This window comes from Pristiophorus japonicus, chromosome 18, assembly GCF_044704955.1.
Source record: "Pristiophorus japonicus isolate sPriJap1 chromosome 18, sPriJap1.hap1, whole genome shotgun sequence".
NCBI classification, from domain to species: domain Eukaryota; kingdom Metazoa; phylum Chordata; class Chondrichthyes; family Pristiophoridae; genus Pristiophorus; species Pristiophorus japonicus.
The window spans coordinates 53,607,370-53,625,861 of NC_091994.1; the positions used below are offsets into that span (position 1 = coordinate 53,607,370).

General features: G+C 43.3%; 1 protein-coding gene across 1 annotated transcript in view; it reads left to right on the top strand.

Moving 5' to 3' along the window:
- Positions 1-18,492, top strand: part of LOC139228732 (uncharacterized) — a 115,944-nt gene that overhangs the window by 22,787 nt on the left and 74,665 nt on the right. Inside the window, exons 4-6 of the mRNA XM_070860035.1 lie at positions 6,171-6,210; positions 9,554-10,004; positions 16,918-17,271. Coding sequence (XP_070716136.1) covers positions 6,171-6,210; positions 9,554-10,004; positions 16,918-17,271 — 845 coding nt within the window. The remainder of the gene's footprint in view (positions 1-6,170; positions 6,211-9,553; positions 10,005-16,917; positions 17,272-18,492) is intronic.

Here is an 18,492-nt window from a genome sequence, read left to right on the forward strand (position 1 = left end):
GGATAAACGGGTCCTTTTCAGAATGGCAGGCAGTGACTAGTGGAGTGCCGCAGGGCTCAGTGCTGGGACCCCAGCTCTTTACAATATACATTAACGATTTAGGTGAAGGAATTGAGTATAATATCTCCAAGTTTGCAGACGACACTAAACTGGGTGGCGGTGTGAGCTGTGAAGGGGACGCTAAGAGGCTGCAGGGTGACTTGGACAGGTTAGGTGACTGGGCAAATGCATGGCAGATGCGGTATAATGTGGATAAATGTGAGGTTATCCATTTTGGGGGCAAAAACACGAAGGCATAATATTATCTGGATGGTGGCAGATTAGGAAAAGGGGAGGTGCAACGAGACCTAGGTGTCATGGTTCATCAGTCACTGAAAGTGGGCATGCAGGTACAGCAGGCAGTGACGAAGGCAAATGGTATGTTGGCCTTCATAGCTAGGGGATTTGAGTATAGGAGCAGGGAGGTCTTACTGCAGTTGTACAGGGCCTTGCTGAGACCCCACCTGTAATATTGTGTACAGTTTTAGTCTCCTACTCTGAGGAAGGACGTTCTTGCTATTGAGGGAGTGCAGCGAAGGTTCACCAGACTGATTCCAGGGATGGCTGGACTGTCATATGAGGAGATACTGGATCAATTGGGCCTTTACTCACTGGAGTTTAGAAGGATGAGAGGGGATCTCATAGAAAGGTATAAGATTCTGACGGGACTGGACAGGTTAGATGCGGGAAGAATGTTTCCGATGTTGGGGGAGTCCAGAACCAGGGGACATAGTCTTAGGATAAGGGGTAGGCCATTTAGGACTGAGATGAGGAGAAACTTCTTCACTCAGAGTTGTTAACCTATGGAATTCCCTGCTGCAGAGAGTTGTTGATGCCAGTTCATTGGATATATTCAAGAGGGAGTTAGATATGGCCCTTGCAGCTAAAGGGATCAAGAGGTATGGAGAGAAAGCAGGAAAGGGGTACTGAGGTGAATGATCAGCCATGATCTTATTGAATGGCGATGCAGACTCGAAGGTCCGAATGGCCTACTCCTGCACCTATTTTCTATGTTTCTATGTTCTTATGTGTGTGAGCTGCAGGCGCAAATACAAAAAAAAGTAAATATTTTACAGGCACATCAATAAAAAAAGGAAGGTTGGGTTGGGAATAGGGCCATTAAAGGTAAAGAATAGGGTCAATAAAGGATAATATCACAGGTAACGATAGAGAAATGGCAGAAATATTAAATAATTATTTTGCTTCAGTATTTACCAGAACAGGTGGACATGACATTGGATGATGAGATTAGTAATGAGAAGTACATTTAAAATAAAAATTGGGTATATATTAAATAAACTAATCAAACTCAGAAGAGGATAAAAGCCCTGGTCTGGATGGATTGCATCCACGCATTTTAAAAGAATCTAGGGAAGGGATAGAATGGCATTACTACACATATTTAATAATTCGTTAGAAAAAGGTGTAGTGCCAGAAGACTGGTTGATAGCTAATGTAATAATAAGGGGTGTAGAACATGTCCAGGGAATTATAGACCAGTCAACTCAACATCGGTGGTAGGAAAAATAATGGAATCCCTATGAAAGGAGAAAATAGAAGAACATCTAGAAACCTAAAATATAATATGAATAGTCAGCATGGATTTCAAAAGGGAAAGTCTTGCTTGACCAACCTCATTGAATTTTTTGAAGAGTTAACAGAGAGCGTAGACAAAGGTAATACAGTAGATGTAACTTATCTGATGAATAAGGTCAGAGAATGCGGAGTTAGGGGACAAGTAGCAGAATGGATAGTTAGCTGGCTTCAAGACCGAAAGCAGAGTAGGGGTAAAGAGCAGCTATTCGCAGTGGCTGAAGGTGGGTAGTGATGTTCCACAAGGATCAGTGCTGGGACCACTGTTGTTCACAATTTATATTAACAATTTAGTTTTTGGAATCAAAAACATAATTTCTAAATTTGCAGATGACACCAAATTGGAGGGATAGTCAATACTGAGGAGGACTGCAACAAATTACAGGAGGCCATTAATAAACTTGCAGAATGGGCATATAATTGGCAAATGAAGTTCAACACAGATAAATGTGAGGAATTACATTTTGATAGGAAAAATAGGGAGGCCACTTATTACTTGGAGGGTGCGAGTCTCGGTGGGGTAGAGGAACAAAGGGATCTCGGAGTACAAATACACAAATCACTAAAAGTTGCGACACAGGTTAATAAGGCCATAAAAAAAGCAAACCAAGCACTAGGGTTTATTTCTAGAGGTATATAATTGAAAAGTAGGGAAGTTATGCTAAACCTGTATCGAACCTTGGTTAAACCACAATGTTACAGTTCTGGTTGTCATATTATAAAAAGGATATAGAGGCACTAGAGTGGGTGCAGAGAAGATTTACAAGGATGATACCAGAAATGCGAGGGTGTATATATATCAGGAAAGAATGAACAGGCTGGGTCACTTTACTCATTGAAAATAGAAGGTTGAGGGATGACCTAACAGAGGTCTTTAAAATTATGAAAGGTTTTGATAGAGTGGATATAGAGAGAATGTTTCCACTTGTGAGGAAGAGCATGACAAGAGGCCATCAATATAAGATAGTCACCAAGAAATCTGTTATGGAGTATTTAAATATAACACTCGACACATGTCTGTATATGGAGAAAAGAGTTGTTTATTTTTACTCGATCGATCAAGGGAGAAACAGCTCGCACCAGTCCCGCAACTGGATACAACCCAAACCAGCCATTCTCACTGAACAATCGTCGAGTTACTGTCGTTATACAGTCAAAATAAATATAAAATCATGAAGTTCCGCGCGGAAGCTTTCCATTTGTTGTTTCCCCGACTCGTCATCGACCTACTACAATTACATTGATTAATACAGTTATACTGACAGAAAGTTTTGTTGCCTCCCCCTGTGTGCCTTTTATCTGATTAGTTACATGCTACATTATTACTTTTCTATGGTTAAGCAATTCCTGTGAAAGTACTTCTTCCCAGACCTATTTGTCCTTGACTAAATCTTCTGTTAATTGACAGACAAAGCTGGGGTGTTTCAATCGTTCTCTCGTGTAATTCTCTGTGAACCATACGTTCCCACAACTTGCCTCCCCACGATAAGCCTGCTTTCCCATCACATACTACACTCCTGCGAATTACAAGCTTAGCTACAATACTTTTAGAAATACTAATGATTTTAACTCCTTCAATATCCAATAGTGAATTCAGAAGAAAATTTTTTACCCAGGGAGTGGTTGAAGTGAATAGTATAGATGCATTTAAGGGGAGGCTGGACAAGCATATGAGGGAGAAGAGAATAGAGTGTTATGCTGATAGAGTTAGATGAGGAAAGACGGGAAGAAGCTCAAGTGGAGCATAATGGCATGGACTGGTTGGACCAAGAGGCCTGTTTCTATGATTGTATCCTTTGTAAATAGACACATGGGAATATGATGTTGTGGCGATAACTGAGACCTGTGTCAAAAAAGGGCTGGATTGGGTACTAAATATTCCTGGATATAAGAGGGCAGAAATTGCCCTCTGCCCCAAATGGGGTGGATAATTCAAATTAAATGAATATTCTTCGCCCGAATCCATGGGGCAGAGAATAGAGGAAAATTGGCCTCTCTAACTTTTTAATTGGCGGAAGTGTCAAGAACCAGAGGACAAAGATTTAAGGTGATTGGCAGAAGAACCAAAGGTGACATGAGAAAAAACCTTTTTATGCAGCGTGTGGTTATGATCTGGAATTCACTGCCTGAAAGGATGGTGGAGGCAGATTCAATAACAGCTTTCAAAAGGGAATTGGATAAGTACCTGAAGGGGAAAAAAATTACAGGGCTACGGGGAAAGGGCAGGAGTGGGACTGGCTGAAGTGCTCTTGCATGGAGCCGGCACGGGCTTGATGGGCTGAATGGCCTCCTCTGCTGTAACCATTCTATGATTTCCCTGTGCTAAAACCCTTCACCTTGATGAGCACAAAAGTTCACTAAGAAGACCAGATTCTAGAAACTTAACTGATGAATATCAGATCATCCAAGTTGCTGGTTCCTACAAGTACAAGCTTTGAGTAGTGTTAAATTTCCTTACCCGTTGTATGCAAAGTGTTTTTAGATTGCAAGAATTTGAATTTGAGAATTGACACGTAATTAAAATAATACTCCCAACACATGTCCCCAACTGGCCGCCTCGAGTATTTGTTTCAAAATAAATCTCTGAAGAAAAATTAGAGGTTTAAATAATTCCTCATTGGGGCAGCTCTTGTCGTGGAAAGAACTTATATTCACGACATCCCAAAACTGGCCCTGATCAGCCGATCAATTGGTTACCTTTTAATAAGTCTTTAAAACTTAGCCCTTTTTTTATTAAAAAAATGAATGAACACAAGCAAAATGAGGTTATGACTTTGCATGGTAATATATATTTTTTAATTGATCTTGGGAAGTGAAGGTTGTGGAGATGCATTGCCATGGTAATTGTTTTTACTTCAGAGGGGATTAAGAATCAAAGGCATGAGTGCATTTGGAGTCATGAGTAAGCCAGACCTGGCAGGGGTGGGCGGATCCCTTTTTAACAACAGTCCGGCAGCTTTTATGGTCAATTTACCAGATTTATTGAATTGATTTCCCCACCATCGTGGGATTTGAACTTTGGGTTGCTAGTCCAATACCATAATCAGCGGAGGGACTATCATATCCATGTAATAGGAATATAGCTTTAAAATATCCTGTATTCGTAATGGGCAACCAAAGTGTAATTGATTGACCATTTATTTGTGAGCTGTTTTCCTGATCGTAACATATTGTTAATACATCTAAGTATGCTCTTTCTATATCAGAATATATATTATACTTATTTATCATTGGTTAAATGATGAACCATGCAGACTGTCATGCTCTAATTCTATTGTATTACATAAGAACATAAGAACTAGGAGCAGGAGTCGGCCATTTGGCCCCTCGAGCCTGCTCTGCCATTCAATAAGATCATGGCTGATCTGATCCTGGCCTCAATTCCACTTCCCTGCCCGCTCCCCATAACTCTTGACTCCGTTATCGTTTAAAAAATCTGTCTATTTCTAACTTAAGTACATTCAATGACTCAGCCTCCACAGCTCTGGGGCAGAGAGTTCCAAAGAATCACGACCCTCTGAGAGAAGAAATTCCTCCTCATTTCCGTTTTAAATGGGTGACCCCTTATTCTGAAACTATGCCCCCTAGTTCTAGATTCTCCCACGAGGGGAAACATCCTCTCTGCACCTACTCTGTAGGGCCCCCTCAGAATCTTATATGTTTCAATAAGATCACATCTCAGTCTTCTAAACTCCAATGAGTATAGGCCCAACCTTTCTTCATATGACAACCCCTTCATCTCAGGAACCTAGTGAACCTTCTCTGAACTGCCTCCAATGCAAATATATACCTCCTTAAACAAGGAGACCAAAACTGTACACAGTACTCCAGGTGTGGCCTCACCAACGCCTTGTACAGTTGTAGCAGGACTTCTCTGCTTTTATACTCCATCCCCCTTGCAGTAAACGCCAACATTCCATTTTATTGTATGTATTCTACTCTTGTAGTCTGGCTTCAAACTGGCATCACCTCTTTGGTACATTTTTATGAAGCCTATTCATTTGCAAGTGTGACAGTATTTAGCAGTTAGAGTGGCACATACAGCAAGAATGGAAAACTGGCATGTCCCACATCTGCTAAATTTAATCATCCAGCTACTGCATTTTGAGATGGAAAAATGTATTAGCATTTTAACTGTTTTTGCTTTTCGAGCCAAATTCCTTTTTGCAGCCAAAGCTCTTATCATTTGGATGGCTATCCATGCAACCGCTTTTGTTTTTTGTCTGCCCTAAAAGTACAATCTTTCCTGTGGTGTTTGGTGTTCTAGGAATGTCACTTGACTTATTTAGTGTATTGATGCCAATATGCTTCAGTGTTGTGCTATACATTTGTGTGATCTGACACCTCAAATTCTCAAATTACTTCTGTACTATCACCACCAGTGACAGATCTGTAACCACTAATTTCACATACCTATCATTATCCTTAATTGGGAATCTTAATTACTTTTTCAATTACCCAGTCCAATAACGTAAATAACATGTACAGTATATAAAATGCGACTATTTCTAATGAATTTGTATTTCTGTTCCCTTTAGAAAACTGATGTCCTATCAGAAGAAGCAGATGTGGTTGACGGTAATCCATTTTGTATCCTTGTGTCTCAATGTTTCAAGAATATAAGAACTAGGAGCAGGAATAGGCCATATGGTCCTTTGAGCCTGCTGCACCATTTAATAGGATCATGGCTGATCTTTGACCTCAACTCTATTTTCCCGCTCGATCCCCATAATCTCTTGATTCCCCTAGAGTCCAAAAATCTTTCTATCTCCGCCTTGAATATACTCAACAACTCAGCATCCACAGCCCTTTGGGGTAGAGAATTCCAAAGACTCACAACCCTCTGAGTGAAGCAATTCCTCCTCATCTCAGTCTTAAATGGCTGGCCCCTTAACCTAAGACTATCCTCTCAGGTTTTGTCTCTCCAGCCAGGGGAAACAACCTCTCAGCGTCTAACCTGTCAATCCCCCTCAGAATCTTGTATGTTTCAATGAGATCACCTAATTTTTCTAAACTTCAGAGAGTATAGGCCCATTCTGCTCAATCTCTCCTCATAGAACAACCCTTTCATCCTAGGGCTCAATCTAGTGAACCTTCGTTGCACCACCTCTCAGGACATATATGCCTATCTCAGAGAAGGAGACCATAACTGTGCAGAGTACTCCAGGTACTCACCAAAGCCCTGTACAATTGTAGTAAGACATCCTTACTCACGTACTCCAACCCCTTATAATAAAGGCCAACATGCCATTTGCCTTCCTAATTGCTTGCTGTACTTGCAATAAGGCTCTCTGTGTTCCCTGTACGAAGAAACCTAAATCAGTTTGAACATCAACATTTAATAGTTTCGCAACATTTTAAAAAATATTCTGTTTTTCTATTCTTCATGTCAAAGTGAATAAACTCTCATTTCCCCACATTATATTCCATCTACCACCTTATTGTCCACTCACTTAATCTGTCTATATCCCTTTGCAGGCTCTTTGTGTCCTCCTCACAGCTTATTTTCCCACTTAACTTTGTATCGTCAGCAAACTTGGATACATTGCACTCAGTCCCTTCATCTAAGACATTAATATAGATGGCAAATAGCTGATCCTTGTGCTACCCCACTAGTTAAAACCTGCCAACTGGAAAATGACATGTTTATCCCTACTCTCTACTCTCTGTCCATGCTAATATATTACCCCAATCCCATGAGCGCTTATCTTGCATAGCAACCTTTATGTGACACCTTACCGAATGTCTTTTAAAATTCAAATATACTACATCCACTGGTTCCCCTTTATCTACCCTGCTAGTTACATCCTCAAAATGTTAAACCATGTTGACTCTGCCTCATCATATTACGATTTTCTAAGTGCCCTGTTACCACTTCCTTAATAATGGATTCTAGCATTTTCCCGACTACTGAGGTCAGGCTAACTGGCCTGTAGTTCCCTGTTTTCTTTCTCCCTCCTTGAATTCTCCCTCCTTACTTCTCACTTTTCTCTCCCTCAAACCTACTCACTTGTGGAAAACTGAGGCATGTACCATATCTTCTAAATTAGATAATTGAACTACTAAACCCTCAGGGCACATCCCATCCCTACTATGCTTTCAGGCAATTTAATGCCGTATTCTTTATTTCCGAATTCCTTCTTTCAGTTGACATGTTAAACCGAGGCCCTGTCTACCCTCTCAAATGGACATAAAAGATCCTATGGCACTATTTTTGAAGCAGAACAGGGGCGTTATCTCCGGTGTCCTGGCCAATATTTATCCCTTAACCAACATCACTTTAAAAAAAAAACACATTATCTGGTCATTATCACATTGCTGTTTGCGAGAGCTTGCCGTGCGCAAATTAGCTGCCGTGTTTCCTACAGTGACTACATCTCAAAAAGTTCTTCATTGGTTGTAAAGTGCTTTGGGACATCCTGAGGTCATGTAAGGCCTTGTAGAACTACTCTAAGCCTAATTATATTGTGATCACTGTTCCCCAAATGCTCCCCCACTGAAACCTGCTCCATTTGCCCCATTTCATTTCCCAGAACTAGAACCAGCTTCCTGCTTCCTTCCTCGTTGGGCTGGAAACATATTGATGATGAAAGTTTTCTTCTACACTTTTCAGGATTTCCTCCCCATCTTTGGCCTTTACACTGTTATTTTCCCAGTCTATATTAACCATTATTACTACTCTAAAGTTTGTTAGTGAAAATAGTTTGGTGGAATTTGGAATTTAAAAATGAACTTATTTAAATCAGCCATGTAGATTTGATGTCTTGCCTATTATGTGGCTATATATTTTAATCCCTACTGGATCAACATGTGTTTGGTAGAAGGAATGTAGAAACCAGTGCAGTCAGATTATAAATGCAAGTGGGATGGAGGGTTTTTAGTAAACTTTGATTTGTAGCTTTCCTGGTTTCCTGATGTGGAGGGGGGTGGCGGGGGTGTGGGGGGGTTGGGGGGTGGTGGAATTAATCCAGGAGCAGTTGCTAAGCAGGGCAAGATCTGTATTAAAGGAAATGGAATGGACAGCACCAGTAGAGATCACAGTTGGGGTAAGTGGAATCACAATTGGTGTCTTGAGGAGTGTGATATGAACCAAAAGAAGTGTTGACCAGAGAAAGCAAGAAAGTGGGGCAATGCATTTAGCAGTTCAAATAGTAAAGGATCATTTAGTTGGTATGAAACTTTGCAATTTAATCTAAAATGGAATGCTACAAAGCCCCAAAGCTATTTCATATACCAATTTTGGTTTGCAACCCAGTTCAGGTGATGTGTATAACTACACAAAGATGCAGTTGGAACTACAGCAACCCTGTAGAAGTGATTTCCTTAAAAACTTTACAAATCCCAAATGAACTGATCAGTTGCTGTTGTTTTGGGGAAAAAGTCACTGGGCAATATTGTACAAATCAAGGTGAAATAACAAATGAAGTAGGGTGAAAGTCTGTGGAACAGTGTGAGATGAGGAACAAATCATTGAATATGCTATATGCTTGTACTCTATCCATGTGTATGCCAACATAAGGTTCACATTGAAGAAATGAAGAAAATCTGAGGTTTTTGCACTGGCAAACTATAATGGTGTATAAGAGACACTGCCATGCATGCATTCACGTTTTCTATAGTAGAGAGACTCGCTTGAAACTATACTCAACTATAACATTGAACCGCTTGACGTTCAATTCAGGCATTCTGAATTTATAGGATTTGGCTAAATGTTTTCAGTTCTCCTGAGTTGAAATACTCTTGAGCCATTCTTGTGGTTTACTGATGAATTAGTCGGCAAATAAAAAAGCATTTTAGTTTTCTCTCAAACTCTCAGTTTTCCAATCTCTGATCTTAGAGAACAAAGAAATACTAGCTCCATGTATACTTGCTGTATCTGTTGTAATTAAACTTGTGCGATTCTATTCCATTAATCCCATAGAAAAGGAGAATGTGGCTGAGAGTTTGGGAGAAGCTCATAGAGCTGAGAGTTTGCAGGAAGTTCCTACAGAAACACCCCCTGAAGACCTGCAGCTATTCTCACAATACATGATCGTTACAGACACCTACCAGGAAGAGGAGCTGCAGATGGAAAACATGCTTACACTGGATGTGGACAATGCCGTGCATCTGAATACACCCAAGACGGACTCTACGCAACTTGCCAAGGAAAAGATGGGCACCAAGAAAATATCTGTGACCAGAAATTTAAGCAAGATGGAAAATAACCAGCAGGGGCGTGAAGTGCATAAGGCAAGCATTGAGAGAACAGCGAAAGAACCACAGCCAAGAACTGAGCAGAGCAACGGTGAAACCATGAAACCAGAAGATGGAGGGTCTCGCAAAACAAAGAACCAGCCCCCGATTGTAAAGGGCAGTGAACAGAAAAAGAGGTTTGTTTCTTCGTTCCAAACCATATTTCTGGTAAACATGTCTCAAATTGACCTGAATGATGGTGATAATGTTGACTTTTTTTGTGCTGTCTAAAAGCTCTTGATAGTTTATTTCTTGTTCTGTTAGAGGCTGCTTCATTTGTCACTTTCTGCTCTCCTCCAAACCGGCAGAGGTTAGTCACAAACTGGAATATTTTGCATCTGTGTTCACTGACAGCACCAAAATAAATTGAGACAATTTTTGTACAGTGAGTAGGATAGTAGCAGATTTCAGAAGTACATTGACAGACTGGTGAAATGGGCAGTCGCATGGCAGATGGAATTTAATGCAGAGAAATGTGAAGTGATGCACTTTTGGAGGAAGAATGAGGAGAGGCAATATAAATTAATGGTACAATTTTAAAGTGGGTGCAGGAACAGAGAGCTGAGGACTCACATACATAAGTCTTTGAAGGTGACAGAACAAATTGATAAAGCTGTTAAAACACACGGATCCCTGGCTTTATCAATTAGTACAAAAGCAAGGAAGTTATACCATACCTCTCTAAATCATTGGTTAGGCCTCAGCTGGAGTATTGTCTCCGATTCTGGGCACCACACTTTAGGAAGAATGTCAGGGCTTTGGAGAGGGTGCAGATGGGATTTACCAAAATTAGACCAGTGATGAGGGACTTCAGTTTATGTGGAGAGAATAGAGAAACTGGGATGGTACACCTTAGAGCAGAGAAGGTTAAGTGGAGATTTGATGGGGTTGCTCAAAATTATGAGGGGTTTTGATAGAATAAATAAGGAGAAACTTTCCACTGACAGGAGCGTTGGAAACCAGAGGACACAGATTTAAATGAATTGACAAAAGAACCAGAGGCGATTATGAGAGATTTTTTTACGCAGCGAGCTGTTATGATCTGGAATGAAAGGATTGTGGAAGAAGATTCAGTAGTAACTTTCAAAAGGCAATAGATATATACTTGAAAAGGAACAATGTGCAGGGCAGTGGGGATCGAGCAGGGGAGAGTGGGACTATTTGGATAGGTCTTGCAAAGAACTGGCACAGGCACGATGGGCTCAATGTCCTCCTGTGCTCGATGATTCTATGATTCTGTTTGTAGCTGGGATATGAGATGTCACTGACCCATCCAAAGTACTCCATTCACAGAATTGATTGTAGCTGTATACTTTGGTATAGAAACATAGAAATTTACAGTGCAAGAGGAGGCCATTCCGGACCATTGTGTCCGTGCCGGCTGACACAGCCGCATGGCCCTTGGTCAGCAGCCCTGAAGGTTACATATAAACCTATGAACAATGGCGGAAAGGTAAAGAGCACCCAGCCCAATCAGTCCGCCCCACACAACTGCGACACCCCTTACACTGAAACATTCAACACTCCAATCCGACCGGAGCCATGTCATCTTCTGGGAGAGGCAAAAAACAGATAAAAACCCAGGCCAATATAGGGGGAAAAAAATCTGGGAAAATTCCTCTCCAGCCCATCCAGGCGATTGGAACTAGTCCAGGAGATCACCCTGACCGTATTCGATTCCCTGCAGTCCTTACCTTCATATCTGCGCCAGCCAATAAGAGGTTATCCAGTCTAATGCCAGTTACCAGCTCTAGGTTCGTAACCCTGCAGGTTACTGCACTTTAAGTGCCCATCCAACCATCTCTTAAAAGTGGTGAGGGTTTCTGCATCCACCACTCTTCCAGGCAGCGAGTTCCAGATCCTCTGCACAAAGAAGCCCCCCCTCAAACCCCCTTTAAACCTTCCACCAACCACCTTAAACTATGCCCCCTCGCAATAAACCCCTCCACCAATAGAAATAGGCCCTTACTATCCACTATGTCCAGGCCCCTCAATATTTTGTACACCTCAATGAGGTCTCCTCTCAACCTTCTCTGTTCCAATGAGAACAAACCCAGCCTATCCAATCTGTCCTCATAACTAAGATTCTCCATTCCAGGCAGCATCCTAGTAAATCTCCTCTACACTCTCTCTAGTGCAATCACATCCTTCCTATAATACGGTGACCAGAACTGCACGCAGTACTCCAGCTGTGGCCTAACTAAAGTATTATACAATTTAACCTCCCTGCTCTTGTATTGTATGCCTAGGCCAATAAAGGCAAGGATTCCGTATGCCTTCTTAACCACTTTATCCACTAGGAATCTATGGACAAGCACTCCAAGGTACCTTTGTTCCTCTACACTATTAAGTGGCCTACCGCTTAATGTGTATACCCTTTCCTTATTAGCCCTTCCAAAGTGCATTACCTCACACTTCTCTGAATTAAATTCCATTTGCCACTGCTCTGCCCACCTGACCAGTAGATTGATATCCTGCAGCCCATGACTTTCCTCTTCATTATCAACCACACAGCCAATTTTAATGTCGCCTGCAAACTTCTTAATCATACTCCCTATATTCAAATCTAAATCGTTGATATAAAAACATAAGAAATAGGAACAGGAGTTGGTCATACGACCCCTCGAGCCTGCTCCGCCATTCAATAAGATCATGGGTGATCTGATCATGGACTCAGCTCCACTTCCCCGCCTGCTCCCCATAACCCCTTATCCCCTTATCGTTTAAGAAACTGTCTATTTCTGTCTTAAATTTATTCAATGTCCCAGCTTCCACAGCTCTCTGAGGCAGCAAATTCCACAGATTTATAACCCTCTGAGAGAAGAAATTTCTCCTCATCTCTGTTTTAAATGGGCCTTTTTCTAAGATTATGCCCCCTAGTTCTAGTCTCCCCCATCAGTGGAAACATCCTCTCTGCATCCACCTTGTCAAGCCCCCTCATAATCTTAAACATTTCGATAAGATCACCTCTCATTCTTCTGAATTCCAATGAGTAGAGGCCCAACCTACTCAACCTTTTCTCATAAGTCAACCCCCTCATCTCCGGAATCAACCGAGTGAACCTTCTCTGAACTGCCTCCAAAGCAAGTATATCCTTTCGTAAATATGGAAACCAGGTGTGGCCTCACCAATACCTTATATAGCTGTAGTAAGACTTCCCTGCTTTTATACTCCATTCCCTTTGCAATAAAGGCCAAGATATCATTGGCCTTCCTGATCACTTGCTGTACCTGCATACTATCCTTTTGCGTTTCATGTACAAGTACTCCCTGGTCCGCTGTACTGCGGCACTTTGCAATCTTTCTCCATTTAAATAATAACTTGCTCTTTGACTTTATTCTGCCAATGCATGATCTCACTCTTTCCAACTCCATCTGCCAAATTTTTGCCCTCTCACTTAGCCTGTCTATGTCCTTTTGCAGATTTTTTGCGTCCTCTTCACGCACTGCTTTTCTTCCCATCTTTGTATCGTCAGCAAACTTGGCTACGTTATACTCAGTCACTTCTTCCAAGTCGTTAATATAGATTGTAAATAGTTGGGGTCCCAGCACTGATTCCTGCGGCACCCAACTAGTTGCTGGTTGCCAACCAGAGAATGAACCATTTATCACGACTCTCTGTTCTCTGTTAGTTAGCCAATCTTGTATCCACGATAATATATTACCCCCAACCCCATGAACTTTTATCTTGTGCAGTAACCTTTTATGTGGCACCTTGTCAAATGCCTTCTGGAAGTCCAAATACACCACATCCACTGGTTCCCCTTTATCCACCCTGTTCGTTACATCCTCAAAGAATTCCAGCAAGTTTGTCAAACATGACTTCCCCTTCATAAATCCATGCTGACATATAACCACAAAAAGCAAGGGACCCAATACTGAGCCCTGCAGAACCCCACTGGAAACAGCCTTCCAGTCACAAAAACATCCATCATCCATTAACCATTACCCTTTGCTTCCTATCTCTAAGCCGATTTTGGATCCAACTTGCCAGTTTGCCTTGAATCCCATGGGCTTTAACCTTCGTGACCAGTCTGCCATGTGGGGCCTTATCAAAAGCTTTGCTAAAGTCCATATATACTACATCGTATGCACTGCCCTCATCAACCCACCTGGTTACCTCCTCAAAAAATTCAATCAGGTTAGTCAAACATGATTTTCCCTTAACAAATCCGTGCTGACTGTCCCTAATTAAACCTTGCCTTTCCAAATGTAGATTTATCCTGTCTTTCAGGATTTTTTCCAACAATTTTCCCATTACTGAGGTTTGGCTGACAGGCCTGTAATTACTCGGCCTATCCCTTTCTCCCTTCTTAAACAAGGGTCATCATCATCATAGGCAGTCCCTCGGAATCGAGGAAGACTTGCTTCCACTCCTGAAGTGAGTTCTTTGGTGGCTGAACAGTTCAATACGAGAGCCATAGACTCTGTCACAGGTGGGACAGATAGTCGTCGAGGGAAGGGGTGGATGAGACTGGCTTGACGCACGCTCTTTATGCTGCCTGCCTGTGATTTCTGCATGCTCTCGGCGTTGAGACTCGAGGTGCTCAGCCCCCTCTTGGATGCACTTCCTCCACTTAGGTCGGTCTTGGGCCAGGGACTCTCAGGTGTCAGTGGGGATGTTGCACTTTATCAGGGAGGCATTGAGGGTGTCCTTGTAGCGTTTCCGCTGCCCACCTTTGGCTCGTTTGCCGTGAGGGAGCTCCGAGTGGAGCACTTGCTTTGGGAATCTCGTGTCTGTCATGCGGACTATGTGGTCTGCCCAGTGGAGCTGATCGCGTGTGGTCAGTGCTTCAATGCTGGGGATGTTAGCCTGAATGAGAACGCTGATGTTGGCGCGCCTGTCCTCCCAGAGGATTGTAGGATCTTGCGGAGACATCCTAGGTGATATTTCTCCAGCAACTTGAGGTGTCTACTGTACGTGGTCCATGTCTCTGAGCCATACAGGAGAGCGGGTATTACTACAGCCCTGTAGACCATGAGCTTGGTAGCAGTTTTGAGGGCCTGGTCTTCAAACACTCTCTTCCTCAGGCAGTCGAAGGCTGCACTGGAGGCGGTGTTGGATCTCATCGTCGATGCCTGCTCTTGTTGATAGGAGGCTCCCGAGATATGGGAAGTGGTCCACAGTGTCCAGGGCCACGCTGTGGATCTTGATGACAGGGGGGCAGTGCTGTGCGGTGAGGACAGGCTATTGGAGGACCTTTGTCTTACGGATGTTTAGCGTAAGGCCCATGCTTTCGTATGCCTCAGTAAATACGTCGACTATGTCCTGGAGTGCAGCCTCTGTATGTGCGCAGACGCAGGTGTCGTCCGCGTACTGTAGCTCGATGACAGAGGTTGGGGTGGTATTGAATCTGGCGCAGGTTGAACAGGTTCTGTAGTTTAGTTCCACTCCAGCGGGGAGCTTGTTGACTGTGAGGTGGAGCATGACGGCGAGAAAGATTGAGAAGAGCGTTGGGGCGATGACGCAGCGCTGTTTAACTCCGGTCCGGACGTGGATTGGGTCTGTGATGGATCCGCTGGTAAGGATCACGGCCTGCATGTCGTCGTGGAGCAGGCGGAGGATGGTGACGACCTTTTGGGGGTATCGGAAACGCAGGAGGACATTCCATAGACCCTCTCAGTTGACAGCGTTAAAGGCCTTTGTAAGGTCGAAGAAGGCCATGTATAAGGGCTGGCACTGTTCCCTGCATTTTTCCTGCAGCTGTCACGCTGCAAAAATGTCCGTTGTGCCCCATAGGGGACGAAATCCGCACTGTGACTCCGGGAGGAGCTCCTCGGCCACGGGAAGAAGGTGGTTGAGGAGAACTCTAGCGACGACTGTCCCAGTGGCTGATAGCAGGGAGATTCCTCTGTAGTTGTCGCAGTCAGACTTGTCCCCTTTTTCAAAGATGGTCACGATTACTGTATCTCTGAGCTACCCCGGCATGCTGTCCTCCCTCCAGGTGAGAGAGATGAGGTCGTGTATTCGTGCCAGCAGTGCCTCTCCGCCATACTTCAGTGCCTCAGCAGGGATTCCGTCTGCACCCGTAGCCTTGTTTTTAAGCTGTCTTATGACTTTTTCTACCTCGTGCACACAAAGGTACTTCGCTCAACAGCCTGGGCTACATTTCATCCAGGCCTAGGGAATTATCTACTTTCAAAGCTGCTAAACCACTTATTACTTCCTCTCTCACTATATTTATTTCATCCAGAATATCACACTCCTCCTCGATAGCAGTATCTGCATTACCCCTTTCCTTTGTGAAAACAGATGCAAAGTATTCGTTAAGAACCTTACCAACGCTGTCCGCCTCCACACAAAGATTACCCTCATGGTCTCTAATAGGCCCTAACTTTTCTTTAGTTACCCTCTTAGTCTTAATATATTTATAGAACATCTTTGGGTTTTCCTTAATTTTACTAGCCAAGAATTTTTCGTGCTCTCTCTTAGCATTCCTAATATCCTTCTTAATTTTGTATATTGCTCTAAAGATTCTATAGTATTTAGCTGTTGATATATGACACAAGTGTTCCTTTTTTTTCTTAATCCTCCCCTGTAAGTCCCTAGACATCCAGGGGGCTCTAGAATTATTGGGCTCAAGTTTTGGGAACAACTAGTTTAGAATGGAGCATCTTAGAAATTGCAATTCTCGGCATTTAGTTTGTTCCAGTTCTAGTAAGTTAGAATAGTTTCAATTTTGAACAGATTTTTTTTTTCAAAAGAGGAAGTGTCCAACCACTTACGCCTGTTTTGCAAGATTAGGCAGCGAAAACTTACTCCAAACTAACTTAGAATGGAGTAAGTGTAGATTTTTGTACGCTCAGAAAAACCTTGCCTACACTTATAAATTAGGTGTAGAGAACGAGAGATTGGTGGGGAAGGGAAGTTTACAAGCATTAAACATTTCACTTTTACAAATAAAGAGCCATCATCAATAATAAATGATAAATAAATCAATAAATCAATCAAAAAAATTTAAAAATACAAAAAAAAATAATAAAACAAAACAAAAATGATAGAAAAATCAATCAATAAATAAAAAATTAAGTTTCTAATCACCTACTGCAGCATTGGGAGCTCTCCAACAGCGTGCTGGGACGGGGCCCCCCCAGGAGATACCGGTCAGGCGGGCCCCGCCGCCGCTGCCGACGACACTTCGGGCGGGGCCGACGTCCAGCAGATGATCGCCGCCGCTGAGGACTTCGGGTGGGGCCCGCCCCCACTGACAAGCCGGGCGCTGAAGCGCCGCCGCCGCCGAGAACGGCACCGCCAAAAACGTCGCTGTCCGTACCGAGAAGCCGAGCCGCCGCCGTCGACTTCGGGTGGGGCCCACGCCCAGGAGAAGCCGGGCCGCCACCGAGGGCTTCGGACGGGGCCCGCCCCCAGCGAGATGCCGGGCGGGCGGACCCCATCGCCGACGAGGTAAGAGGTGTCAGGCCACTCGACCGGGATAGGGGCGATGTCTCTTTGGCCAGGGTCAGGGTCGTCGCCCGGAGACAGGACGCACTGGGAGGGCCAGGAGCTACTGCGCACGCGCGCAGCTGCCGGCACTGTTTTTGGTGCAGGGCTGTAGCTCCGCCCCCAGCAGCTCTTGCTGCGCTGCGCCATGCTGGAAATGGGCCTACAGATATCGGAGAATCGCGAGGTAAGTATTTGGTGCAATTTCTGTTCTACAAATTAGGCGGGCCGCTCCGATGTGCGCCGTTCTAGCGGGGGTCCGAAACTTAAGCCCATTATTCCTGCCCTTTTTCTTTTAAGGGCGCATGTTTGGCCTGAGCCTTCCGGATCTCCTCCTTGAATGCCTCCTACTTTTCTGACACTGATTTACCCACAATTAGCTGTTTCCAGTCCACCATGGCCAAATCACTCCTTAACTTAACAAAATTAGCTTTTTCCCAATTTGGGACTTTTATTCCAGGCCTATCCTTGTCCTTATCCATAACTAACTTGAATCTGACTGAATTATGGTCACTGGCACCCAAGTGCTCTCCCACTAATACCCCTTCAACCTGCCCAGCTTCATTCCTCAAAACTAAATCCAAAACCGCCCCCTCTCGTGTTGGGCTTGCTACATACGGACTAAAAAAGTTCTCTTGAATGCAATTCAAGAATTCCGTACCCTCTATACCCTTCATACTATATTTGTCCCAATCAATATTTGGGTAGTTAAAATCCACTACTATTACTACCCTATGGTTTTTGGACTTCACTGCAATTTGCCTACATATTTGCTCCTCTCTCTCCCTCCCACTGTTAGGAGGTTTATAGTACACGCCCCTTTTTTATTTTTCAATTCGACCCATATGGCCTCATTTGATGATCCCTCTAACATATCATCCCTCCTCACCACCGTAATAGTTTATTTTATCAGTACCGCGACGCTCCCCCCCCCTCCCCATTCCCCATTTTACCCCCCTCTCTGTCTTATCTAAAAGTCCTGTAACCAGGAATATTGATCTGCCAAACCGGCACCTCTTTCAGCCATGTTTCTGTAATCGTTTAATGTCATACTCGCAAGTATCTACCTGTGCTCTTAACACATCTGCCTTATTCGCTATACTGTATGTATGCATGTAAGAATTTGTTTTAAAGATTAGATAGAAGTGCTGACACTTAAATCTGATGTTTCTGGAAGCCATTTAT